At 39.1% G+C, this 26776-nt stretch overlaps 1 protein-coding gene across 1 annotated transcript; it reads right to left on the bottom strand.

Moving 5' to 3' along the window:
* Positions 1 to 780: 780 nt before the first annotated feature.
* On the bottom strand, positions 781 to 26264 carry LOC6039532 (ras-related protein Rab-8A). Its single transcript, XM_038263023.1, has 5 exons — positions 25514 to 26264; positions 7664 to 7724; positions 7390 to 7594; positions 7176 to 7316; positions 781 to 1930 (listed from the first exon to the last, which is right to left on the bottom strand). The coding sequence occupies exons 1-5, from the start codon at positions 25635 to 25637 to the stop codon at positions 1835 to 1837; spliced, it is 627 nt and encodes a 208-aa protein (XP_038118951.1). The 5' UTR covers positions 25638 to 26264; the 3' UTR covers positions 781 to 1834.
* Positions 26265 to 26776: the final 512 nt, after the last annotated feature.

Raw genomic sequence — 26776 nt, 5'->3', positions numbered from 1 at the left:
TAAGTCATAAGTGACATTTCAGTTTAACAGATATGCAGTTACTGATTTTTCAGCAATATTTTTGTTCATTACCGAATTTTAGCAAAAGTGATGATTACTGAATCGCATTTTGTTAATTATTTTACTGAAATGGCAATCCAAATTTTGCTGTGTACTTTCGTTCTTTACACACACACAAACGAATGAGTACTACGCAAAGTCACTCACATAATCATTGACTTCCCTCTGGAAATAAATTCGTTCAGAGAACGGTCGTTTGACATTCTATCGAGCTTCAAAGCATCTCTCCCAGGATCGCATTCAAATGGCCTCTGTCACCATGCAGCAAACGCAAGGAAGAGAGAGAGACGAAAAACGAGAGAAAAAGCTCGTTGTCTCGTTCGGGCGGCTGCTTGAGTGGTAGGTGCTCATTTTTCTTTCGTTTCGTCTTTGTGTTTACGCTCATCGACAAGCAAAGACGATCATGATAGGAGCTGTGTGTCAGCGATCAAATTTCGGTTTCGGAAATGGTTGCTGACAGAAAGTTCATTCAAATATCGAGCAGTCCCGTTCAGTGACAGAGACCTTTTCAAGCATTGTGCATCACATACAATTTTTCGGACGATCTGTGGGCGACTGAGTCTTAGCGTTGTTAGTGATAGTCTAATAGCTCCTTTAGTTCTCGCAGTGATCTTTCTGGAAACTGTTTTCTTTCAAATCAAATAAAACAACACCAACCAGTTTGTATTTTGCATACGAAGAAAAATCTTCATGATTATTTCAAAACCTTGTTTCTAACTGTTTTTTTTTTTGTTTGTCTCCATTTAACCACATAATAGTTACGACAATTGAAATGAGTTTCACCCTTTTTTTTGTTTCCTTGTGTTACACTTTTGCAATTCTGTGAAATTTCCCGCGTCCGCGTCCGTCGAACGAACCTTCTTCGTTTTATTTTTCTTTCTTTTAATTTTACCTTATTACTTTTTTTTCTTGTTTTATACTTGAGAATGTACGTTTTCATCGCCTATTATAATACGCCTATTGATGTCCAAGGTGAGCGCGCGCGACCATTTTGTTTGCGTGAGTGGTGTGGTGAAGGAGTGCCTGCATGAATGTGTTCTTTACCCTGTCCAAACCTGCGTTCTGCAAACCACCGCGGCGCGGCGCGGTCTTCCGGTTTCCGGGGGTGGGGTGGAAAGTGTTTGGGTGGACCGAGAGTGAGTGTGTGTGGTGAAGTTGTATTACTCGACAATTAGCACCGGAAGGGATGGATTTGGGGTTTGAGCGGAAGGGGGCTTTCAAATTAGTGCACTTCTAGTTGGACATCCCTAATCGAATGGAGTGGAGTAGTGTGGCGGAAGGAGGAAGAGTGGGGTTCGGTTTTAGACCTCAGTGGGTGTTCGTTCTGGTGTCGGTTTACATCATAAGTATTTCTTTTTTTTAACGACCTCTAGTTCCGGTGGTCGCCCGTTTCTATGTGTGTTGTCTGTGTCTTCTAGTGGATTAGATTTTCGCTTTCACTTTATAATGTGTAAATAAATTAAAAACCGTACCGCGCGCGATTTTTGTTTTCCTGCGTTTTTGTGTCTGTTTGTGAACGATGTCCTGGAGGGAGTTACTTTCGGCTTCAAAAAAAGTTCCATCAATTGAATGTAAATTTCTTCCGTGTTGTGTGTGAAGTCAACACTTCAACCCTCCGTTTCCAATCATAATAATATGTGCCACTCTTGTTGTCGGCCCTGGTTCGGTTTGTCCCCGTCTCGCGCTTAGCCGTTCTACACAGTATATATTATTACAGTTATTATTTAGTATGTTATATAAAAAAGTTACAATAATTAATAGGACTATTACAAGGTCAAAACAGATTGCACTTGGATAACCAACTGGGTGCCTTCCGGGGTTGCTCTGACGCTTTCAGCTGGTGTCCGCCCTTGGGAGGATTGTTCGCTTCCTGGAAATAGAGAGGAAAAAAATGTCTGGTTTAGCTATAGATCAAATAAAAAAAGCATTGCTTAATCCCCTTTAAGGCGGTTGATGCCTTTCTCATATCAATATACTTTTGATAGGCTTGGCAGAATTTTCTATTGTAGGTACTTATTCGAAGAGTCTTTTGATTTTTGACATAGGACTATGTCTCTACTTACTATATTGGGGGGCCAGTTCAGAAATTCGATCCAAAGCGTCACTTTTAAGCGTTAAAAAAGGGGACATTTTGAACGCTTATATCTTTTTTCCCTGTGAATCAATCCAGATGGTTGGACCACCAATCGAAAGAGGAAGACTTCAGCTATTGTTTAACTACATAGATAGTCTGACTAAACATAGTTAAAGCACTTAAAACATGCAATCAAAATGAGTAATTTTTCAGTACAAATCGGACAGATGCCCAATCAGAGCGAGCGTAGGCATTCGAGACCGCGCCCCTTTTGTGCCGTTCTCCGGCTGTGCCGCTATTTAAGCAGAAAATTTCGCAAAAGCAAGTCACATTGGAACGAGCACTCGAACTGTGCACGTCGGGCCGGCGCGGAGCAGCAGCAGCAGCGGCCAATAGAAGAAGAGGACCAGCAACCAGAAGGAAGAACCACCGGCAGCAGAAGGAGGAAATTCGAGCGAAGCGGACGGCGTGGAAGTCGCTATGATGCGGCGGTTCTCATGAAAAATGGTCAATTCGACAGTGGTGAAAAAAAAGCTGGAGTGGCCGGTGCCCTCGAAGAAGGTTCCCTCGGGGCCTGGGGGGACATTTACAGAAACATACGAGTTGTGGCAATATGGGTATCAAAACTCATGGTTTTTGATACTGAACATAATGGCCATTTCGACAGTAGTGGCCACAACCTGGAGTGGCCGGTGCCCTCAAAGAAGGTTCCCTCGGGGCCCGGAGGACTTTTTACAGAACCATACGAGTTGTGGCAATATGGGTATCAAAATTCATGGTTTTTGATACGGTACATTAAAATTGACATTCCGACAGTAGTGGCCACAACCCTGAGTGACCGGTGATCTCAAAGCAGGTTTCCCCGGGGCCTGGAGGGTCTTAAACAGAACCATACGAGTTGTGGCAATATGGATATCAAAATTCATGGTTTTTGATACTGAACATGAAAATTGACATTTCGACCGTAGTGGCCACAACCTGGAGTGGCCGGTGCCCTCATGGAAGGTTCACCTTGGGAGAACATTTATGACAATTTTGTCGACAAATCTATGAAACAAAATAAAATAATCTTATTCCAGATATCACTAGCAATCCAAAAACACATTCAAATTGTTTGGTCCTATGTCTTTCGGTTATGTCTCTGACATACCATCTTGAACTTTTTTTATCAACATATCTTCGAAAAAGTGTATAATCAACATTGGATACGATAACTTGTAGTGTGTACTTTTCGTCAAGTCAAGGAAGGAACTGTAGGATTTTACAAAAGAGCCAAAATAAAGAAAAACAAATTTTTCAAACAAAGTTAATGTCTCTGAAAATGTATAACATAACAGGTTATCTTACAAAAACCACCCGTTTTACTAAACTAAACGTGATAATTTTCAATAGCGACTTTGTGGGACATGGGCAAAATCGGTTGAGACAATGTGGTGCAATTATTTTGTTCAACATCCCACTTTTGCTCAGATTTTGGTCCTGAGTAGAAATTCATTTTCCAAGGATTGTATAGCCTTTCCTCAGTAAGATAAGGAAAGCAAAAAGCATGTTTTTTTCAATGTTTACGAAGTTTTTTTATGTTCCTTTTTCTAGAGGTTGCATTTTAAACCATGTAGACTTGAATCAAACACTTTTATGCTTTCTACTCCCGTTCTTAACAGTTCTCTAGAATTTATATTAAAAAAAATTTTGATCTCTTTGTCCATGATCTCTTATCTTCATACAAATTGGTTGGCTGTCCATTAGGGTGCCCAAAATATGGGACTTTTATTCAAAACCTCGCTCCACAAGTTGTATTTTTTTCTTGAGCTATTTTAGGACTCAGGACCAAATATCAGCAAAATCGGTTAACATTTACCCATTGAAACTCACTTGTGAAGTTTGTAAGGGAAATTTTTTTGGAAAGTATCAAAAATGCGCACAAAAAATCTAAAGGTTAAATTTTTCAACAAAATTGTTTTTTTACTTTTGTTTTTTTTTTTAATAGTGCGACGAAAGGAAATTAACAAATATGCGTTTTTCAGGTTCTATCCACTTAAACCTTTATTCAATCGAAAATAAAAAAAACGTCACTTAATCCACCCTTAGGTGGTTGGTGCCTTCCTCACATTCAGCGGGTAATACTATCCAAACTAGATACAAAAGGGCGGACCTTTCAGTGTTCTATCAACTTGATTCATTATTCATACCATCAGATTGGGTAGTCAGATCTTCATAATTCTGGGCACTTATGCGCTTATAACTTTTGATAGGGTTGTCAGATCTGCAATCTACTGAACTCGTTGGAAAGGTCTTTTGATTACCTATCCAACGACAGGTCGCATGATAGATCCAGACAACGTTTTTATCAAAATATCTGGGATCCGGCCACTAAAAAGTGCATAAATAACACTTAAGTGCTTATAACTTTTGATAGGGTTGTCAGATCTTCAATCTTTTGAACTCGTTGGGAAGGTCTATTGATCACTTATCCATCGACAGGTCGCATGATAGATCTAGACAACGTTGTCATCAAAATATCTGAGATCCGGCCTCTAAAAAGTGCATAAATAACACTTAAGTGCGCATAACTTTTGATAGGGTTGTCAGATCTTTAAACTTTTGAACTCGTTGGAAAGTTCTTTTGAGTACTTTTCTAAAAATGTATAACATGACATGGTTTCTTACAAATACCACCCTTTTTACAATCTTCCGGTCTTTTGTTAGAATCGTTTTTTAGCATAACTTTTGAAGTACTTTACTAAACTTTATAATTTTCAATAGATGGATTTCTAAACTTTTTGATTTTTTTTTAGATTTTAAAAATCAAGACTTACATTTTAATCGGGCTGAATCATGATTTATGCCTTTTTGAAATGAAAGACGTTAAAGCCGAAAATACAGATTTTCGAATGTTTTCATAGCATTTGTCTATGGACACTGGATAGCTCTCAAATTTGTATGGAGACTTGTATGGAACCGTCCATAAACCACGTGGACACTTTTTTGAAAATCTCAACCTACCCCTCCCCCCCCCCCTATTCGTGGACAGTTGACAATTGCCATACCCATCTCCCCTTAAGTGTCCACGTGGTTTATGAATGGTCACTTATAAAGAAACTAATAATGCAAAATGGCTTATTTAGACATAAGGAATCGATGGACAGAATTTCAAGCAAATAATACAATGAAAAGTTGATTTGCGAAATCATCAACCTATCAACATGGGAAACCCATCTAATCTAATCTAGTATTGATAAATTGGATTTGCCTATGACCATACTACGCACGGATGTGACAAACTTCGTCAGTAAGAAGGTTACTTGCAGAAGATTTATATTCAGTTGACTTTTACTGCTCGCATAACTCTCAGGTCATGAGCTGTCTGCAGATGTGCTGTCACTGAACTTGGTCCTGGGGTGCTACTATCAAATTCCGCTGCGGAACTCTCACAATTTGTAGATCATCCTTCACTTGGTCCAGTTACCTCGCACCTAGATTCATCCTTCTCCTCCATACATTGTTCTCAGGTACGTCGCCAAAGATCGTCCTAAGCACTCGCCGTTCAAAAACCTTGAGCGCTCACAGGTCCTCCTCAAGCATCGCCCACGTCTCATAACCCCCATGGTGCCACTTTGTACGCCGAGTTAGGTTTCCCATACCTTTGGGTCTGCAGCTTTTGTCCGATGTCACCAACGATCCGAGGTACACAAACTACTCCACCACCTCGAGCTCGTCTCCATCGATCGTCACGCTCGGTACTATGCTAGTCCTAAGAGACTCGGTTCCTCTTGCCAGCGGACACTTCGTCTTCGCCACATTCACTATCTTCTCCGCTTCCCGTTTCAATTCAGTGTACCTTCCAGTCACCTCCTTGAACGTTCTGCCAAAAATGTCCATGTCTAAGCTATTCACGATCGATCGAGTCGTATGTGGTTTTGAAATAGATGTAAAGCTGGTGCGTCGAGATCTGATACACGAGTCATTTTTAGAGGATTTGCCGAAACCAGCTTGGTACGTCTCTACGAAATCCTTTGCTCGCTTCAACAAATCACAGAAGATGGTCTGAGACAAAGCTTTGTAGGCCGCATTGAAAAAAGTATTGGCTCGGTTGTTGTCACATTCCAACTTGTGCCTCTTCTTGTAGATCGGGCATATAACTCCTTCTTATCACTCCTCCGGTAGCTGTTCTGTGTCGCAGATCTTTACTATCAGCCGGTGCAAAAAGAACGCCAGCTTGTCCGGGTCCATCTTGGTGAGTTCCGCACCGATACCATTCCGAGCTTTTCTGAACATCTTGTAGAACCTGCGCGTTTCGTAGAAGCGACAGAGCTGTTCCATGTCCTGGCTTTTTAACCTGGAAGAGATTGGTTGCTGTTTGTACGTCGCCTTGTTCCCACAGCCACTCGTCTCGCGAGGCTTTCTTGCGGACCAAAATTGCGTGACATTCTTCGTCGAACCAGCCGTTCTGTCGAGCTCGGTCCACGAACCCCGATGGTGCCCGATGCCACTTCGTTAATGGCTGCAGAGACATGGACGGGCTCACGAGCTTCGAGTTTCCGCGCGTACCGGGTAGCAACCTAACGGTAGGCTCTGACGTCGATTATGTCCGAGAAGTGCCGACCATCGATGAGAACGTGGTCGATTTATGTCTCCGTGTCGTTTAGTGATCTTCAGGTGTACTTAAAGAGAAGGATGTGCTGGAAGTAAGCCGTTTACGTTTATCTGCTGGTGGGCGCTGAACTTCCCAATAACCGGTTTGAACTTCTCCTCGGAGCCAACTTGGACGTTTAAGCCACCGATAACAATCTTGACGTCGTGTTTTGGACATTTCATGTACTCGCCGTTAAGAAGATCGTAGAAAGCGTTTTTGTCATCGGCGTGTGCCCCAACGTTGAGAGACTTACAGTTCCACGTCTCTGGAGAGGACCCGCTGTCTTGCCAGAGAACCGTCGAAGATCCACGTCCAATCCATCACACGATCCCACATCTTGCCCAACGCTTTGAAACCCATACCCAGCTTGTTTTCGGCTCCAACGCCCTGGTATACAAAGATACTAACCATTCGCTTCTCCATTTTACACTTGATGTCTCGGGCGAGCGTGAAGAATGCCTCGTCCACGTTGATGCTCGCCTTCGCCGACGTTTCCATAAACTTGATCCCGTACTCGACCGCCAGCTGTTCACCTCGGTCCCGGGTCACCTTAAAAACAAACAAAAGAAAGCGTCAATTAGCACGATCGCACCTCACTTTCAACCGCTCGGTCGCAACCAACCTGGCGCTTCTCGTTCAGCTCGCACTTGTTGCCGAGCAGCATCTTCTCGACGTCGGCGGACGCGTTCTCCTCGATGTTCCGGATCCAGTTCTTGATGTTCTCGAACGACTTTTCCTGCGTGATGTCGTACACCAGCATGATGCCCATCGCGCCCCGGTAGTACGCGGTCGTGATCGTCCGGAAGCGCTCCTGGCCGGCCGTGTCCCTGGGGGGAGGGGGAGAGAGGAGAAGCGATTAGGGTTTACGTTTAGGGTTAACAATTGAAGCCACTTACCAAATCTGCAATTTGATCTTCTTGCCATCCAGCTCGATTGTCCGGATTTTGAAGTCGATTCCTGAAAGAATAAAAGAGAGAAAGGAAACATTAAGTGCTTTACCAGACGAGCAGGACACATTTATGAGATACGGTCAATGAGAGAAGAATAGCTCGATCTCGTGAGTTTATTCTATTTCTGGCTGTATTTGCCACATTCATCAAATTCATCTTTCAGCGCACAGGAATAAATAGCCTCATAAATAGCAACAACAAGGTACAAATTGTGCAAAATTCTTGCTTGCTTGCTGCACATGGCGCGGGACCAAAACAAGGAAACCAAAACGTTCTCATTGTGTTTGTGGTGGGGCGCGCGATCGGAGATTTATTAATATCCTCGACGAGAGAAGATGAAGTTGGCAAAGGTTGGCACACGAGTGCAATGGAATGCTGTGCGTGTACCTTATAGGCTACTTTACTTTGGCCGGGTGGGAAATCTATTCCAAATCCCAAGTAGGTATACAAATTAATGCTAGTCGAACAGCTGGTGGACGAGTTATAGTTAGTTGAGTGACCTTTGGAAATTGCAAGTAGTGCACTGCGTAAATCGACCGAGTCGTAGTCACTAGAGAAGTTGTTCCATCAATTTTACTTTGGCATTTGCTAAATGAATTTCGAAACAGTTTCGGACCTCATAGCTTGGTATTGAAAATCGCAAAGTTTAATTATAGTTGTTAAAAAAGGTTTTACAAACATACAATTCAGATCGAGGTGAAAAAAGGTGTGTTTTAAGATAACCTCAACAGTGCCAGCTCGAATGTTTCGGCCAATGCGAAAACTATCAACTCAAGTAACGTACTTAACAAAAAACGATCTTGGTTAAATTTCGGAGGATTATTAAATAGCTGGTATTTGAAAGAAAACTCGTCATGTTAGAAATATATAAAAAGCTATTTGAATCTGATGAGCAAAAATGAGTGAAATTTGACAACACTATAAAAAGTCATGCGAAATTATACAAATTTTTGAGTCGGATCTCCAATATTTTGATAAATATTATGTACCTTGAAAAGCGGTCCACAATTGCCGAGATTTCGTCATTTGAAAATTGAACGTTTTTTATTGTCGCTAGGAAAACGATATTTCTCGTTTATCTTAGCAACGGTAAAGTAAAAAATTCTCGCTATAAAAAATATTACTTTGAATTAAAATTGATGATATAATTATTAAATATAACTTAAAAATGGGGTCTATGTTAAGTTAAAGGTTTATTAAAGTGGTAACTAGGGTGACCCAAAAATAGAATTTAGGGATACAAGCTGTTTCGGTTCCTTAAGTGGTTACATACATGTAAATCGGCAAAAATGTCAGAGGTGGGTTTGAGCACACACTTGAACTTTTTTTAAAATCTGATTAGTGCGCTGACCACGGGGACGCGTTGTCTTGTTTTTGCATGCTCATTTTCATTTCTTTTGTGTCTCTGTGATTCGTATGGAGTGAGTGATTGTGGTAATCGAATAATAGCATCATTGGTGCGCTGGAAGTGGGGACGCGAAATCGTGATTATGCAGGTTATTTTTTTTTGTGTGCTTTTGTGTCGCTGTTCGTTAGGGGTGGTGATCGAATAATAGCATGACTTACTGAATTATTTGTGTCTTGAGCGTATATTTTGTTGAGTAATTGGTGTTTTTTTGTGATTTTTTTTGTGATTTTTTTTTGAGATCTTAATTAATTGTTTTGTGATTTTCAAAGCCCTTCCTATATCATCGTTGATCGGAAGGCACGGCGTCGGGTAAATTGTGTATAATGTTTTGAATAAGGTTTTATTTTTTATGGTGAAAAAGCCATTTCTATATAATGATCGAAAGACGCACTGACATTTTGGATTAATTAATAGTGGAGTGAAATAATTGTGTGTGAGTGACTTTGTGTGTTAACCAAAAAGACCTTCCCATTGCATCGTTGCTCGGAAGGCTCGCCGACGGGTCTGTTATGAAAGTCCTCCCCATAGCATCGTAGCTCGGGAGGCATCGAAAAGACAATACCTTATCCTACTAACCCAAAAAAAATAATCACGTGATGCTTGAAGGAGATGCTGTGGATTCAACGGTCTCAAGCGGTATCAACAAGTATATAGCGAAAAACTGTGTGCTTGATGAGTCTGCAACTTCAACTATCGGACTAACATTCCTCCCTTTCGTTGAACTGCAGGCTTCTTGGGAGGGCGCCGGTATTGACTAATAAAGTAAGGATCTTCAGAGGTTAAACAGTGAACGGATGGTTGGCTCCCACTGATCATTTTTGATTCATTGTTTAACTTCAGCTGATCTGTCAATAACGGAGTAGCAGCTCATTGGCAGTCAACCATGCTTATGCTCATGCTCACACTTGAACTTTTTTTAAAATCTGTTTTCAGGGCATTAAAATATTAATTTTCATCTAGGGTATATGGCCCTATTTTGGACCTACTATGCAAAGCGTCAACATATTTCGCATTGTTTTCATCAACGGTCTAACTAATTTGGCTCGTTTCAGGATTGTTTTGTGCCTTATTTTATGCTTAACAAAGTTGAAATTTGGAAATAATTTAACCATTTCATTGTAATAAGCATTTCGAGTAAAACATTTTTTGGATGCTTTTTGGACTTATTGAATGTATTTTGGAGACATCGCTGAACCTATTTTGGACCTACACTCTGATTGGTTGAAATTTGGACAACTCGAATTGCGGCGTGCGGCGGCAACACGCACACTTACAGAAACTCGGTTTGATAAACCAAAGGGCCTATCCACGATTATAATTTGGAAAATATCTATTCCAGAAATTAAATAGTTATGACAAAACAATGGATTTGAATTTGAAAACGTGTCTTTTTTTTATATTGAATGGAAACTCACGCTTCTTTAGCAGGTCTCTGTCCTATTTACAATTTGCGTATTCTTACGACCTAATTGTTCAAGCATTAGAACATATAAGACAACCCGTTATTAGTCGCAATAAAACACCTTAACTTAAAATGAAATGAATGACAGAGATACATACACAATACATAACAAGTTACAATGAAAAAAGGTTCTAAATTTTACGCAGAGCTTAAGTTCAAATATTATTAAACAATCAAGAAATTTTAAAGGGAGATAATAGCTTGTAGCTTGGTGTGAAACTTTCTCATCTGTCATGGTAAACTTTACAGTTGCTTGACAAAAAGTTTAACTACATGTTGCACTTTTGAAAACAATGTAATATTTGAAAAAATCTTTGTTTGAATACCAGGGGCCTTTGATAGTCATAGTTTGTTTTGTTAAAAGCAGATTTGAAGTGTTCAAATATTATTTTTACTTCGAAATTACCATCACTTAGGTTGCTGATATAATTTTTAAGAAAATCGTTTATGTCAATATTTAGTTAACTAAGTTTATAAGCTTTTAGGTAAAATTGTTAAAAATTCAGAACTTTACCTGAAATTCGTTGAAACTAGTTTTGTTTGTGGTTTGGTTGAGCGTTTTAGCAGAATGCATTACTGTGTATACAAAGAGACGAGTTGTTCCTTTTAATTCCGCTATATATTTTTAATATCTTGACAGATACGTATTTCGTCTACTACCTGCAGTCTTCATCAGTGTTCTGTTCTCGACTCTCGAGTCGACAACTCGTCTCTTTGTATTCATAGTTTTGTTTATTAAATTATAGATTTATATTACATGTTTAACTGAATTCAAAGAACAAATCCAAAATCTTCACATTTTATATGCAATTTGTTTTACTAAAAATGCCTTATATTAGGAAATTTTTTAAATTATCTTGCAAAAACAAATAATATTCAATAAGACTTATTATTCACAAACTTATTTTACCTTTTCCTAGTAGAAGATTGTCTGAAGAATCCGAAAATGCATTCCGTTTTATGATTCAAAATTATGTTCATTGAGAAAATCATGACACTTCGAGAAGATTAAAATAATGCTATTTATCAACATTTTCTTAATTATTGTTAACTAACTTTTTAAACTTTTAAAAATTTCATGAAAAGTTCTTCATGAGGTACTTTGAGCACTTCTCTACCACGGTCAGTATGATTCCATACCATTCCGTACGTATTTAATTTGTACTCTTCATTTTGCGGAAAAATCTCAAACCTAACAAAGTCACCCAAATTTACGGTAATCAGATATGTCTCAAATCATAAAATTCACAAAGTTAACATTTTCGATGATTTTTATTTTTCTAGCTGGTTCAATTGTGTTTCTAACATGATTGACACGGTAATTGTTTTTTCCATATGAATATTTCTCTGATTAGTATGCAATACGTCGTAACAGCCATCACGATCTCCGACACTTATTTGATTTTTTTTCTCTGAATCAAACCAAATTTTGTTTGTTTTTCAGTAAAGAGCATTTTGAAGTTGTGCATTTTTTATTTATAATTCGTAAATTGATCGAGAGCTGATCGAAAAATTGAATTGTTTATAACTAGCGCTTAGGATCTTTCTAAAACAAACTCAAGATTTTTTAAATTTAATTCATACGACTTTTTCAAAAACCACTCGTAAGCAATGTTGACAGCTCCTGTCACGGTGACAGCTGACGATTAAATGAACTAGACCCTTTAGGTTTTTCAATCGTTTTCCCTTCAATTCCAACAGGGTAGAAGTTTGCATTTTTTGAAGCAACAATTAAAAATATATGCAGCTAAATTGGTGATAATGATGTTACGACAAAAATAAATCAACATCAGTTTAAATTTTGGGATACTTTGCAATCGGTCCTAACAATCATCTAAATCTCTATCATCAATTTGCATTTTTATCGTTTAAAAACATATTTTCGTTGTTTCTGTTAATCATTTGCTTTTTAAAACTCTTTCAAATAATTACAGTAAAGAAATTCAATTCAAAATATTAAATTAAAAATTATCAATGAATTTCAATGAAATATCGAAATAAATTGATAAACTAAACTGGCAACACCTTGTTATACATTTGTTGGTGATAGCCTTGAACCGACGGCAAAGTAGGTCCAAAAACTGATCCAACGCGGCTGATTTGAAAAAATATTTTGAATTGTGTTTTTTCGATAATAGAATAGTTATTTCAATGGTTTGGTGATGAAAAACAAAAAAGAATTAAATAAACAACAGTTACATTGCTCGGAATCCGGACGAAATTGCTTGGTGTCAGTGCAAAACAGAAAAAATCATCAAGGTGTCGCGAGCCAAATCTGATAAGCAACGAGGCTGGAATTTTTGGACCTAATCTATGTGCTAGGAAAATGGTAGGAAATACGAATGGCATTGGAAAAAGTGGCTGAAAAAGCGGAAATAATCCGAAATGTTAACATTTTTGGAAGAGGTAAGCTACAAAACGATCCTGCTTACACTTTCTGTTGGTTGGATTCAGTGAATTCGTACTTTAAAAGCCTGAACTACCTCGATTAATAAAAATAGGTCCAAAATAGGTACTAGGTCCAAAATAGGGTAATATACCCTATTAACAAAACAAAATTGAAGACATTTGGTTGTAGCTTTGCCGAGATATAGCTATCTGAAGTTAGCAGTTTCAAAAACGGGTGCCACGATATCTCAACATTGCTTCGACCAAATCGGCTCAAAATTTTGGTGAAGACTCGTTAAACCGGTCTCGTGTGCATGACGAAGGCCGATTTTCAAAAAGTTTATTTTAAAAAAAGATAAAAATATTTTTCTGTTTTTCATATAAAAAATCGCAAGTTTTTGATTTTTTGTATTTTTTGAAAATTCAAAATTTCAAAATCGGTCTTCGTCATGCACACGGAATATGTCTTGGGAGTTTTTACCCAAAATTTCAGCCAATTTGGTCCGTCCCATCTCGAGATATCATGGCACCCGTAAATTTACTTGGTGTTCAGAGAAAAACGCTCAGAAAGTTAGACAGTTTGTTTGCGCATGGCAAAAATCTGAGCTTAAATCGTCTCTTACTCAGTTAAATCATGAAATACCTTAATGAAACTTTCGGGAGTGTTTGAAAATCATCTTTTAAGTTAATTTAACAAATTTTCTGTAATATGAAATTTTGTGATTTTCTACATGTATGTAACCCCTTAAGCAAAATTAAGCATCTGTGCCAAATTTGAGCCAAATCGGTTAATGATTAAAAGTCGCTGTAGAAAGTTAAGTTTGCGAAAAAAAATCTTTTCATGCAAATATGACTTTTTAAAATTCTCTAATAAAGATAAATAGGGTCAACTCGGATCGCTATGCACCCTTCGCCAGAATTTTAGAGCGTTAAATTGACGTTAAATCACACAGTCATGACATCTTTCAATCGCGCAGAGCTCTTCCGTTTGAATTTTACCGATATTTCAATCACTTGGCCAAAGACTGCATTCAAATAATTGAGCTCGACGTTCTCTCGGGTCAACTTCGTGTGCATTAACGGACGGTCGCATCCAAATGACAATCTCATGACCAAACATTCTCATACAAGCTTCCACTTTCAACAGCGACCACTAAACAACAACCACTTTTAAGGTTCTAAGTTTACAGTAAAAAAAAATTAATTTTTAAAAGCTCAAATTCATTTGAATCTTCATGTATAAAGGAAAACATAAACAATTAAAAATCAAAACAAAATCTCTTCCAAATGAAAATAAATTACTGTCCATGATCAACACAATCTCAAAAAAGATTTTCACACAAAAAATTAAAATTATGTAAAATATTTTCAAGCACTGCCTAAGTTTGAAATTATATGTGGATATTCAAATGAATTTTTCTGAACTTCTATCTTCCGAAAAACATTTATACATGTTAAGTTTTTGCCAGCTTTACCTTAAACACCTTCAAATGTGAAAACGGAAAAATAAGTAATGCTGCATACAAAAAGAGGGCCTCGTGGCCGCGGTGGTTAGCGGCTTCGGCTGCCGATCCCCAAGACGCTGTGGGGCGCGGGTTCGATTCCCGCCTTATCCTCCTGGCCTTCTATCGGATGGGGAAGTAAAACGTCGGTCCATTTGCGTAAAAGAGGTTTTGGGTGACTCAACACACATAACCTTCGGATGCCTAGAAATGAGCAGAAACTTGCAACAGAGCCCACAAAAGACCTGGGGGTCGTTAAAGTGGATTGCTTTTTTGCATACAAAAAAATATTACTGTAATGACAAAAGTTACTTACTTTTGAATTAAAAAGTGGTTAAAATTCGCTACATTAATAGTATTTTTCTTGTTTTGAAAATTAAAACTTTTACTGCAGGGTGGCCAGCAGATTTGGATTTTCAATTTCTCGGCTTTCTCCCGAGGTAAGAAGAAATTTTTCCATATACTTTTAAATCAAATTACAATGTTTTTTTTTTCAATAGACTGACGTTAGTATCAAAATACTATTTGAACGCAAACATAACGTATTCATTTGGTTCAATATTTTTATTTTTCAAGAAAGCTTTGTAAACGAGTTGTAAACGAAGCCGTTTTTATAGGTATTCAATCCAAGCCCCTAATTTCCATAATGCTTGTGATTTTTCATCTTCCACCATTTTTCCATTTTTAAATAATTAAAAAATCGTTTTGTATTAAATTTGAGAATAACATAAATTATTACTGGAAAGCAGGAAATAGCATTTACAATGCAAATGGGTAGAACATTTATGCAAATGCTCTTCAGTTTTCTTTGAAAAAGCTTTTATAAATTCAAGAAGAACGATTCTTTCAAGAATAAGCAATTTCTTGGAATTTATTTTTGTATTATTATTATTTTTTTTTTTGGGAGGGTGATCCAGCCGCACATCGTCGATGTCGAAACCTCTAAACTGGGCCCTCGTCCTGTCACGTCCGTCAGTAGTCTTGTCGTACATTACAACTAGAACCAGATCTGCCAATTAATTAGTACACTTCGACCAAATAAACACTGACGCTGTATGGATCTGACTCTAGAATAAATGCACAGTTGTGTGTTATTCATAAGTCCAAAATGTTCAATTATTCATATAAGTCCTAATATTCATTTGCGGATAACTACCTAACTTGAATTGAATACAAGATTTAAAGCAACCTATCTGAAAGCTACTCTTATCTCAAATCCTCGACATTTTAATTATTAACAAAAAAAACGTTTCTTTTAAAACCTGTCTGGCTTCTTTTAAAAAAACAAAAAAAAAATAACAGTTGATATTTTACAAGTCGTGAATTGAAAAAGAGACGACCATTTGTTCGTCAGAATTCCAGTAGATCCTCGATTCGCAACAATGGTCGATACAATCATAATCCGACAACCGTTAGTTCAACAGATCAACGAATTTAGTCCGATATCATTTCACTATTGATTGATCGAGACTCTATGAAAATTTTGACAAATTAGAATGGTTTTTATGCTACTTGAATGAAAATCACCGATTCTGATAGAATTACTAAATTCACTGTTACTAATTTTGTCCCTAAATAACTAAAGGCAAAGTATAAAAAGTTGATATTTATAGTTAAAATCCTAAATTCTACAATCACTATTTTTTTAAACCCGCATCCTAACCTGACACCCACATTAAGATAGGGAAAAATCACATATGTAGCGGTTCATTGTACAAATGTGATACTTCCACTATCAAAGAACCTCCTTGTCTCGATGACAGCTTACCGGCCATCGATTAAGCCCTGAGACTACGCCAAAGTGGGTTCTCGCAGCATGAAGTGGTGTCCATGTGTAAAAATGGAAGCTTCAGCAATATACTGAACACTTCGATTTTAATTCCACATCGAATCAAATCATACTCTTTGCCAAACAAGCATCAAACCTATGACACTCATTATGACAAAGCCTAGGGAATTTCTTGGAATTTATTTTTGTATTATAGTACCAAAATAATGTGCATCATCAGTCCATACCAACCCTCTGGCACCACTGTAAATGGCTAGAACGTTTGACAGTCACCAAAACCTCGAAGAGCCCACGTAGTAGTATTAGTGACGTGACCCACGTTGTTTATCGTGGGCTCTTCACTAATACTGCTGCGTGGGCTCTGTGAGTGTAGCAGTGTTGGTGTTGTCTGTTTGTTTACACCAAATCTTCAAGAAATATCACTTTTTGTGTGTGCGTTACGGAAAAAGGTGAGAACTGTTGCTTCCGATTGACCGGGAAGATTTGCCGGGTAGTACTGGACCGGGGACTGGCCAAGTTCCGCTGTTGATCCTTCCGAACAACTCGCTGCAATCTCCGGCAGGAAGTAACCGACCAAGTGTAGAAACAACCGTGATTCCGGTGATTGTGGCGGAGCTGGTCTTTCCGAGCATCCTTCGATAACCTTCTCCGAGGACTGGCCCAATCCCGCTGTCGACTCGCACAGGGAATCGGAGGAATCGCGTGCTTGTGTAGAATCCGATCTTTTGTGGAATCACAAGAAGTTCATCGCGACGTGGTTCGAACAAATCTGAACTTCTAACTTGCAAAACCGTCTTTATCGCAATTTCGCGGGGCATTTATCCATAGTCTCTGGCGGATAGGGTCCTTCGGGAACTTGTGTGGAAATCCGTCCCGTGTCGTTATTTTTTCATGGAAATCATTTCAACATTATGAAATTATGCCGCGTGGTAAGGTTTGTTTATTTTCAAATTTTGACAGCAAATGCGATCTTCATCTTCTTTGTTGTCTTCATGTTCGCGTCGAACATTTAGGTTTCATAAACATGGCCGTCGTGACAGAGGGCTGGTCCATACAAAACTTTATACACTTTGGCAGCAGTGCAGAAAAAGTGCGATATATTTAAAAAATCGGCACACAGAAAAATTTATGGTAATATTCATCAGGAAATGGTGACAGATTTTGTGTAACAAAATGTGTTGTATAACATCAGGAATTGGTGAATTTTCATCAGTTTCTGATGAATATTCATCAGGTTCACACTTTTAAACATTTTTTGAGTAATATCACTCAAAAAATTAGTGATATTCAACCAACCAAATTTTCAACATTCCAAAATTTATTTTTTCCTAAATTTAAATTTTCCAAAATTTGTTAGGGAGCCTCGTGGCGCGGTGGTTAGCGGCTTCGGCTGCAAATCCCTAAGTTGCTATGGGGCGCAGGTTCGATTCCCGCCTCATCCTCTTGGAGCTTTTCGTTCAATGTTTGTCCCGTTTAATATTAGTATTCAGTCTGCAAAGACGGTGTGGTTGTCTTTTTCTTTTGAATTTTTTTCAGATGAAAATTAAATTAAACCCAACAAAAACTCAAGTTTTGTGTTGGTGTAGTATCCACATAAAAGTGACTGTTTGTATTGAAATGACTATTTTGCAGTAGAACCCTGAAAGTATTGTAATTTTAAAATATCTGAAAATTTTATTCAACATTTAAATTACAATTCTGTAGTTTTTTTTGTTTTGGTTCAGTTTTCATTTTCAGTTTTTGCTTTTTGGGTGTTTTTTAATACCCCTGATTCAAGGTGGTTTCAAAAACATCTAAAAAGCAAAAAAAAAATGAAAATTTGGTTTATTGGACCTTGAAACATATTTTTTTCAAATGTTGGATATGATAGGCATTTATCTGTTAAAAGATTCCCAAATAACTATATAAAAATATTTTAAATACCAAATATATCTTGCATTTAAAAATTATACAAAAGTACTCAAATCTGGTTTAAAAACACAAACACAAAGTTTCATAGCAATTTGACCTTAATTATTTGTTTGACTGAAAAAGCCAAAAATCATCTTATAAAATACTACTAAAACAGATTTTTGAAATTCCACCAAATGTTTTACAGTAAGAATTGTATACAGTCCAGACTCAATTATCAGAAGGTTTATATGAGACTTCGGATAATCGAATCATGAACAAAAAAAAATTGCATTTTTTTATTTTCTTACTTAACATCAAATTTGTGTTCTGCGACTTAATTTTAGTCACTTTTGAGTAGTTCATTACCTATTCAATTTAAAAATGCATTTTTTTTTCAATATTTCATCTCAGTCATTTGTCCGCCACATTGAAGATTGGACCTCGGGTTGCTGAGATAGAGCCGCTTTAAGAAAAAAAACACGAAAATTGGAGTTTTCTAAGTCTCACCAAAATAACCTACCATTTTCTAATGACGATATCTCAGCAACTAATGGTCCGATTTTCAATGTGAATACATGAAACATTCGTGAAATTTTCCGATCTTTTCGAAAAAAATATTTTGAAAACTTTTAAATCAAGACTAACATTTTAAAAGGGCCAAAAAATTACGCCCATTTAAAACGCTAGTCTTGATCTAAAAATTTTCAAAGTATTTTTTCGAAAAGATCGGAAAATTTCACGAATATTTCATGTATTAACATTGAAAATCGGACCATTAGTTGCTGAGATATCGTCATTAGAAAATGGTGGGTTGTTTTGATGAGACTTAGAAAACTTCAATTTTCGTGCTTCTTTTTCTTAAAGCGGCTCTATCTCAGAAACCCGAGGTCCAATCTTCATTGTCTCTTAGACAATTTTATAGCAAATTTTCTGAACTTTTCAAAAAAAATATTTTTGGAAATGGTCACTCATGGCCACTATTTTTAAAAATTGAAAAACTGCAAATATTTCGCTAAAATCAAACTTTCGGTGGCTATATCTTGAAAACGGAGCCCTTTATCAAAAAATCTGTAAAGTACTTTTCGATTGCAAATTCAAGTTTGCATTAAAAATAATGTCAAACTTGTTTTTGCATGAAACTTTGATTTTTTCCAAAAATCACTATTTTTTCAAAAATTCATAACTCGGCGGCAGATTTTTTGACCATGTTTCTCTATGGCTCAAAAGTTGCGGATTTTTGTCCCCTAGAACATATCAAAAAATCTCGAAAATCAAAAAATACGTATTTTGGGAAATTGAGTTTTAGTGAAAAAAAGTTGATAAAAAAATCTGCAAAAAAAATTTTTTCCGTGTACCTATTTTTTCTCAAAAGTCCTCAACAATACCTACAACTTTACCGAAGACACCAAATTGATCAGAAAATTCACTCAAAAGTTACAGCTGTTTGAATATTTACATACCATTTTTGTATGGACAGCAGCCAAAATTGTATGGAGACTTGTATGGGTGAACCAATGACACAAAATAGCTTATTTGGTCATAGGGAAGGCCCCCACAAAGTTTGAGCCAAATAAAAAAATACAAATAAAATCCATTTCCGGTTTTTTTTTTTTTTTTTTGAATTAAATATACTTTATTGAATCTTTCTTATAATAATTACATTTGGTTTACATAATAAGTGGTCAGCTGTAGCTCTTCAGCTTTAGTTTGCTTTTCGTGATTTAAACACTGTTCATTTTCTTAACTTTAAAAGTATATGATTTATCATTTTTGTAACACTAGGTACAATGAGGAAAAAAATTAAGAAAACATAACCTAACCTAAAACTAACTTAAACTTACAATAAACTAAACCAATCCTTGAATCAAGGGGTATTCAGAAATAGCACATTTTTCCCTGAATTTCAAACATTTCTCTTGAATCTTCTGATCCAACATTTTTACTTCTGCTAATTCATGAACCTCACTTGATCTTGTCCAGCCAGGAACATTCAAAACCATTTTGAGTACCTTGTTTTGGACACGCTGGAGCTTCAATTTATGAGTTCTAGCGCAACACTCCCAAACAGGTACTGCATACTCAATAACGGGGTAAATTATTTGTTTGTAAACTGCTAACTTATTTTTCAAAGATAGCTTTGATTTTCTGTTAATTAAAGGATACAAACACCTGATGAGAATGCTGCACTTGTTCAATATTTTATCTACATGCTGCCGAAACAATAGTTTCGAGTCAAGTATGAGACCTAAATAGACAACTTCCTTTGACCAGGGTATTGAAACATCATTCATTTTAATCAAAACATCATCCTTTGGGACAAATCGGGCCGATTTGGAAAGTGGAAAAATGATGGTTTGAGTTTTGGCTGCATTTATGCGAATTTTCCAGTCGCCAAAGTATTCGGAAAGAACGTCAAGACCCTTCTGAAGACGGCCAACTAAATATCTGGTTATTTTACCCTTATAAATAACGGCAGTGTCATCAGCAAAAGTGACAACACACCATTACCAGGAAGAGTAGGCAAATCAGATGTAAAAATATTGTACAGAAGTGGGCCAAGAATACTTCCTTGGGGAACCCCAGCATCAATGTTGAATAATCCAGAAGCAATCCCATTCAGAAAAACCCTGAACGATCTCTCCGAAAGATAGTGCTGGATAATTTTGATAAGATACATTGGAAAACCGTATAAATACAGTTTATGTATCAAACCATCATGCCAAACATTGTCAAAAGCCTTCTCAACATCCAACAAAGCCATAGCAGTTGATTTAGACTCAAGCTTGTTCTGCTTGATGATTTTAGTTACTCTCGTAAGCTGATGAGCAGTATTATGTCCCTTTCGGAAGCCAAACTGCTCATTCAAAATTATATTATTATCGTTGGTAAAATCCAAAAGCCTTGAATAGATGACCTTCTCAAAGAGTTTGGACAGACTACTCAAAAGACTAATGGGACGATAACTTGTTGGCGATGTTGGATCTTTTGAGGCTTCAAAATTGGTATGACTTTGCCCAGTTTCCAATTGGTGGGGAAGTAACCAAGTTGCAAACATTTATTGAAAATATTGGCTAGATGTTGAAAGAACTGATCACTCTGTTTTTTCAACACTAGATTAAAATGTTATCAAAGCCTGGAGCTTTCATATTTTTCATTTGTTTAACTGCAACTTTGACTTCCTCACCAGAAACATGGGAATCTGCAGGAAATTCAAAGGTAGAGTCATTGATTGTTGAAATACTATTGGCAACTGATGTTTCTTTACGGCTGGTCATGGAAGCGCCAAGATTATGTGAACTAACAAAATGAAGCCCAAGTGCATTTGCCTTTTCCTCGGATGTAATCAAAGGAGAATCCTCAACAATAAGAGGAGGAATAGGCTTTGGTTTGTTTTTAAGAACTTTTGAAAGTTTCCAAAATGGTTTTGAATAATTCCCAAGCTGGCTTACATGTTTTGAAAATTCTTGATTTCTGATATTGTCAAGTCGGTCTTGTATGATTTTGTTCAAATTGTTCACTGAAATCTTTTGTCATAGTCCCCAGTCCGTTGATATTGTCTCCTATAAACATTCCTAAGTCTAATCAAGTGTTTAGTATCTACGTCAATATCAGTTACCTTAAAATTAACAGGAACCTCCCGAACGTTGGCAGCCTCTGCTTGGTTGATAGCCTGCTGGATCACCTCCAGCGAACGATCAATATCAGCAGAAGTTTCCGGTGTTGATCATAGTCGATGTTGCTGTCGACCACTTGCTGAAACTGCTGCCAGTCAACGTTGTGGTAATCTTTCCGGGTTGGTTGCCGCTGCGGAGTAACGGAAGCTCCAACCTCCACAACCACCGGATAGTGATCAGAACTCAACTCTTCAAACACCTCAGGATGAGCCACGTTCTCAGCCATATTGGTAATGAAGAAGTCGATGATTGAGTGATTCCCAGACCGAGCCACCCTCGTTGGACGATCCGGACTCACAACGTTGTAGTATCCGTTTTGCAGATCGTTGTGCAGAATCACTCCGTTCCGATTCCTCCTGCTGTTGCCCCAAACTTCATGCTTCGCGTTGAGGTCACCAGCGATGATGTACTTTGCGCTCCGCCGTGTCAGCTTCTGGATATCGCTCTTCAGTTTTGCTGCTGAACCATCTCTGGCATTCACCTGACGTGGACAGTATGCAGCAATGAAGAGTACTGGGCCAACCGAAGTGGGAATTTCCACTCCAACGGCCTCGATGATGTCCAGCTTAAAGTGTGGCAGCCGGCGTGGCTTGAGATCACGATGAACAGCGACAAGCACACCTCCTCCTCCAGAGGTGGTCCTATCGAGCTGCGTCGCGATCTTGTAGTTTTGCAGATAAACTTTTTCACCGGGCTTCAGATGAGTTTCCGTGATGGCAGCTACGTCGATCTCCTTCTCGCGAAGAAAATCCACCAGCTCTAAGTTCTTCCTCCTAATGGAGCAAGCGTTCCAATTCAGCAGCTTGAGGGACCTACGATCCATACTGGATGACGAACGAGGTCAGCACTTCAATCTGCTGGGTCTTGGTTTTGCATCCACGCAGTGCAGCGGACATCTGTTTGAAAATATTGAGGAGTTCGGTTGAGGTGTAAAGATCATTACCATTTTCCTCAACTGCTGGTTCTTGGGTTGGTCTTGGCTCCTGGCTGAAGCCCGGTGGTGGCGGTCTCGGCTCCTGGCTGGAACCCGGCCGTGGATGATTCATCTCAGCTCTCTTCCTGGGATCCAACGGCAACGGTGCCAAGTTCGGGACCTGGCGTCGCGGTTGAAGAGGTGGAAAATTTTGCTCCACCAGGGCTGGAGGAGTTCTACGACGCTGAGGCTGATTCTTCGTCGATGCTTGCTGCCGAATTTTCACGAACTCAGCTCTCTTGGGGCACTTTCGGTCGGTTGACGAGTGCTCACCGTTGCAGTTGAGGCACTTCACCAGCGAATCTTGGATGCACTGGGATGTGATGTGCGCATCGGTACCACATTTGGCGCAACGACGCTTCAGGTGGCAGTTCTTACCTCCGTGCCCGAAACCCAGGCAGTTGAAGCATTGTGTGACGTCACGGTGCACTGGTCGGTATCGCTCCCACGACACGATAATGTTGAAAACCGCTCGGATTGCCTTCAGCTCAGGAAGCGTCGTCGATCCCTTAGCCAAATGCAGCAGGTAGAGCTGGTCACGGTACTTGATGTCTTTGTTGCGTCGGCTCATTTTGTGCACGGCCAACACATCCAGTTTCAAAACTTTTAGCTCGGCAGCTAATTCCTCCACTGGCATGTCGTACAGACCTCTGACGACGATTTTGTACGGCTTATCCATGACGACATCATGGGTAAAGTACTCCGCCTCGTTTTCGGTCAAGTAATCCTTGACCAGTTGATAGTGCTGCCTGGATTGCACCAGCACCTTAAATCCGTCCTGACACAGACGAATGTTGCCTTGGACTTTCCCAGACTTGATGAGTTCAACCAGCCCCGCACGAAAGTCGATCGTTGCTGCTGATTGCCGTACAAAAAAAGGAGGCAGTTTCTCCTTTCGCTGTTTCACTTCATTCTCCTTTGCTTCCGCTACCTGGTCCTCGTCAGGCAGTCCAGCGAACTTGTTGTTCTTCAAAAGCTGCTCCTCGTGCGATGAAGAGTTCTCCTCCTCCTCATCCATCGGTACAGTACCGTCGCTCTTTTTCGTCTTTTTGCTGTTCGATGTCACTTCCAAAAGCACCTTCCTTTTGGAAATCCCCGGTTTTTGTCCATCAGTTGAGGCCTCAACCTTCCTTTTGGAAATTCCCACTTTTTTGCCTGCTTGAGCCGCAGGTAGGGCAATATTGCCGGCGTTTTGCGCCGGGACGCGACGAGTCATGTTGATTCAGACAACCTTCACCAACGAATGCTCGGATAACAATGATGACCATTTCCGGTTTTGGTAGAGAATTGCTCATATGTTGATTTTGTTGTTGTTGTCGCTGTTGCCGAACGAGCACGACTTCTCGATCAATGTTTTTGTCAATGACATACCTAAGTCTTTTTTTCTGCAAAAACTTCCCAAACAATGGACATTTTTTTTCCGCAGGGAAAAATCCCCCATTGGTTGAGAAACACTGCTCTAAAGTGATATAAAAATATTTAATCCAAGACTGCGGCCAATATGACGGCGTTAAAATAATCTCAGTACTTGATTAGTAAATGAGTGTTTTTACTGGGCTTTTTTTAACTAGGCTATCGATAACTGGACAGTTAAAAAGCAGACAAACTAAAAAAAAACAATTACTTTACTTTTACTTTCTACAAATAAAAAATCTTTAAAAAGATATTACCTGAGTTTTTTTTTTTTTTTTTGAAAAGGTCCAAGGGTTACATTAATCGCAAAAATGGTTGAAATGTTCAAAAATAATAAAAAATAATGATAAAAAGTTGTAAACTAACAGGTTATTGTTATAAATAAACGCACAAATTACAATTACAATTACAATAATCAGAGATGAAAATGTGTTTTACCTTATATAAAAAATGTTCCTGGCTGCTCGAGTTTTCGTCCAATCGAGCCACCTCAACACGCACACAATTCAAAAACCAAAATTTGAACAAAATTTAATCAAATTGTCTTTGTTTGTTTGACATTGTCTCTCGATTTTCTCTGGATTAATTTTTTGCCGGATTAACGTCTTCACTTACTACTGGGTTCCACACTCGGGTTGAAACCCTCAAAAGAAGTTATGTATAGAAAGTGTGGATTCACAACTCCAAAACATTTCAGAAACCCCTTGGTCTAGCTGCTAGACCGTCTTCATCGTGCCCTATTGCCCACCGATAAGAGAGTTCCCTGTAAGCTAGCAGCACCAACCAACCCCGTCGATACTGCTGACTGAGTGGTTGATTACTCACACGGTATCGTCATCGTCGTCGCTGCCCCACCACAATGACATCAAAATTCCTAGAAGTCAATCAGCTGTGGCGCGGCGTTCTTAAAGCGGAATCCCGATCAAATTCGGGCTAGCTTCAATCTCGGCGCAATTCGTCAAATGAAGCAGCTGAGCTTACTTCTGGTTGAGCTCGCCCGCTCGCTCGATGATATAAAAGAGAAATTAATCAACCTAATAGAGACATTGAATTGCTGCTGCTGTTGTTGTTGGTGGAGTGGTCTCTCTGTGTTGGCGCTGGCAGGTTGATTGCGACGACGACGACGCACTTTCCCTGCCCCCGCGCAGTCTAGCCAAAAAGTCTTCAAGGTTCCCCCCCAACACACTGCTCGTCCTCCCAAAAAACAGAAGAAGGCTAGCAAAAAGACGACAAAAAAACGGTTCCGGAGCAACAGTTTCGTTGTTTCTCTCGCTTGAAGCAAGGAATGACTCACCGATGGTGCTGATGAAGGTCGTGTTGAACGCATCCTCGGAGAACCGAAACAGGATGCACGTCTTGCCGACACCGGAATCGCCAATCAGCAGCAGCTTGAACAGGTAATCGTACGTTTTCGCCATTGCGGGGTCGTTCCTTGTGACAGGTTTTTTTTTTCCTTTCTGTCTTTTTGCTTTGAGCAGCCCCTCCTTGCTGTGTCGTCCCTCGCTCTCTCACTCGCTCTTTGTGGTAGATTTGTAAACTGTAAATTTGCTTCTTCCACGGAGCTCCGGATGGCTGATTTTGCTGTGCCTGTCACTGTTGCCCTTGTCCCGAGGATCGATTCCGCAGGGAGACACTGCCCGAAACTACCCAAATCTCCTTGCTCTTGCTTGTTTCGAAACTCCTTTCCCCTCGAGGGGATGGCAGCAACGGGGTGGCGACTGGCTCCGAGTTCAAAGGTCTGCCCGTGGAACCGTCCTCTTCCAGAACTTCAGAAAAGAAAACCAAACGAAAACGAAAAATACACCAATTCCAACGCGACACACGACACGATAAGACGACGACGAATTTGCTACGAGGCCCCTTTCTCTTCCACTTTTTTTTTTGTTTCGCGACGACGACGACGACACCAGCCCCAGGTCCGAAAATGATGGCTGATGAGACGAGGACTGCTTCTCGACGAATTTGACACGATACGCGACGGACGACTTGGGATTTTTTCGCTTCTCCGCTGCGCTTTTCCTTTGAACTCTCGGTTTGACGTTTCGTGTCGTGTCAGGTGTGGTGAGTTTTGGAGGGCGAGCGAGCGCTCGCCGGGGGAATGGACGGAATGGGGTGGTGAATATGATAACCGAGTTGCTTTGGCTGCGTACGTGAGGATAAAGAAAATGAAATGACGACGGGCTACGCCAGTGTTTGCAAAGTGGATACTAGGCCCCACTACACACAAAGAAGAATTACTCTAAATTTAAAAAGATCGTTCGATGGTTTAAAAGTTCGCGCGAGGGGCGTGACAATAGTAAAAAATTAAATATATTTAATTAATTAACTGCAGGAATTAACGAATTAACTTTTGTTTACGATCATAACATCGCCACCTCTCTTTACATCACATTGGTTTGCCGACGACGTTTGACAGTTCGACATCTCGTGTGATTGTTGTTGTTTTTGGAGGAATATTTTTATTTTTATCTTCAAAAAGAAAGTGGCTGGCCCGTAAAGTGTCCTCGTGTCCGGTGGCAACAACGGTGCCACGTTCTTCTGCGACACCGGGTCCAAA

This window comes from Culex quinquefasciatus, chromosome 3 (genome assembly GCF_015732765.1).
Source record: "Culex quinquefasciatus strain JHB chromosome 3, VPISU_Cqui_1.0_pri_paternal, whole genome shotgun sequence".
Taxonomy (NCBI): Eukaryota; Metazoa; Arthropoda; class Insecta; order Diptera; family Culicidae; genus Culex; species Culex quinquefasciatus.
The sequence above is the reverse complement of the archived record's forward strand: the minus strand, read 5'-3'. Positions and strand labels throughout refer to the sequence as shown.

What these genes read in the sequence shown, in the direction of transcription:
- LOC6039532 (XM_038263023.1), bottom strand. Translation starts at nt 25,637, where the DNA reads ATGGCGAAAACGTACGATTACCTGTTCAAGCTGCTGCTGATTGGCGAT. An exon ending in AAGATCAAATTGCAGATTTG is followed by an intron (nt 7,595 to 7,663) that starts GTAAGTGGCTTC and finishes CCCTCCCCCCAG; the next exon opens with GGACACGGCCGGCCAGGAGC. An exon ending in GTAAAATGGAGAAGCGAATG is followed by an intron (nt 1,931 to 7,175) that starts GTTAGTATCTTT and finishes CTCTATTTCCAG; the next exon opens with GAAGCGAACAATCCTCCCAA.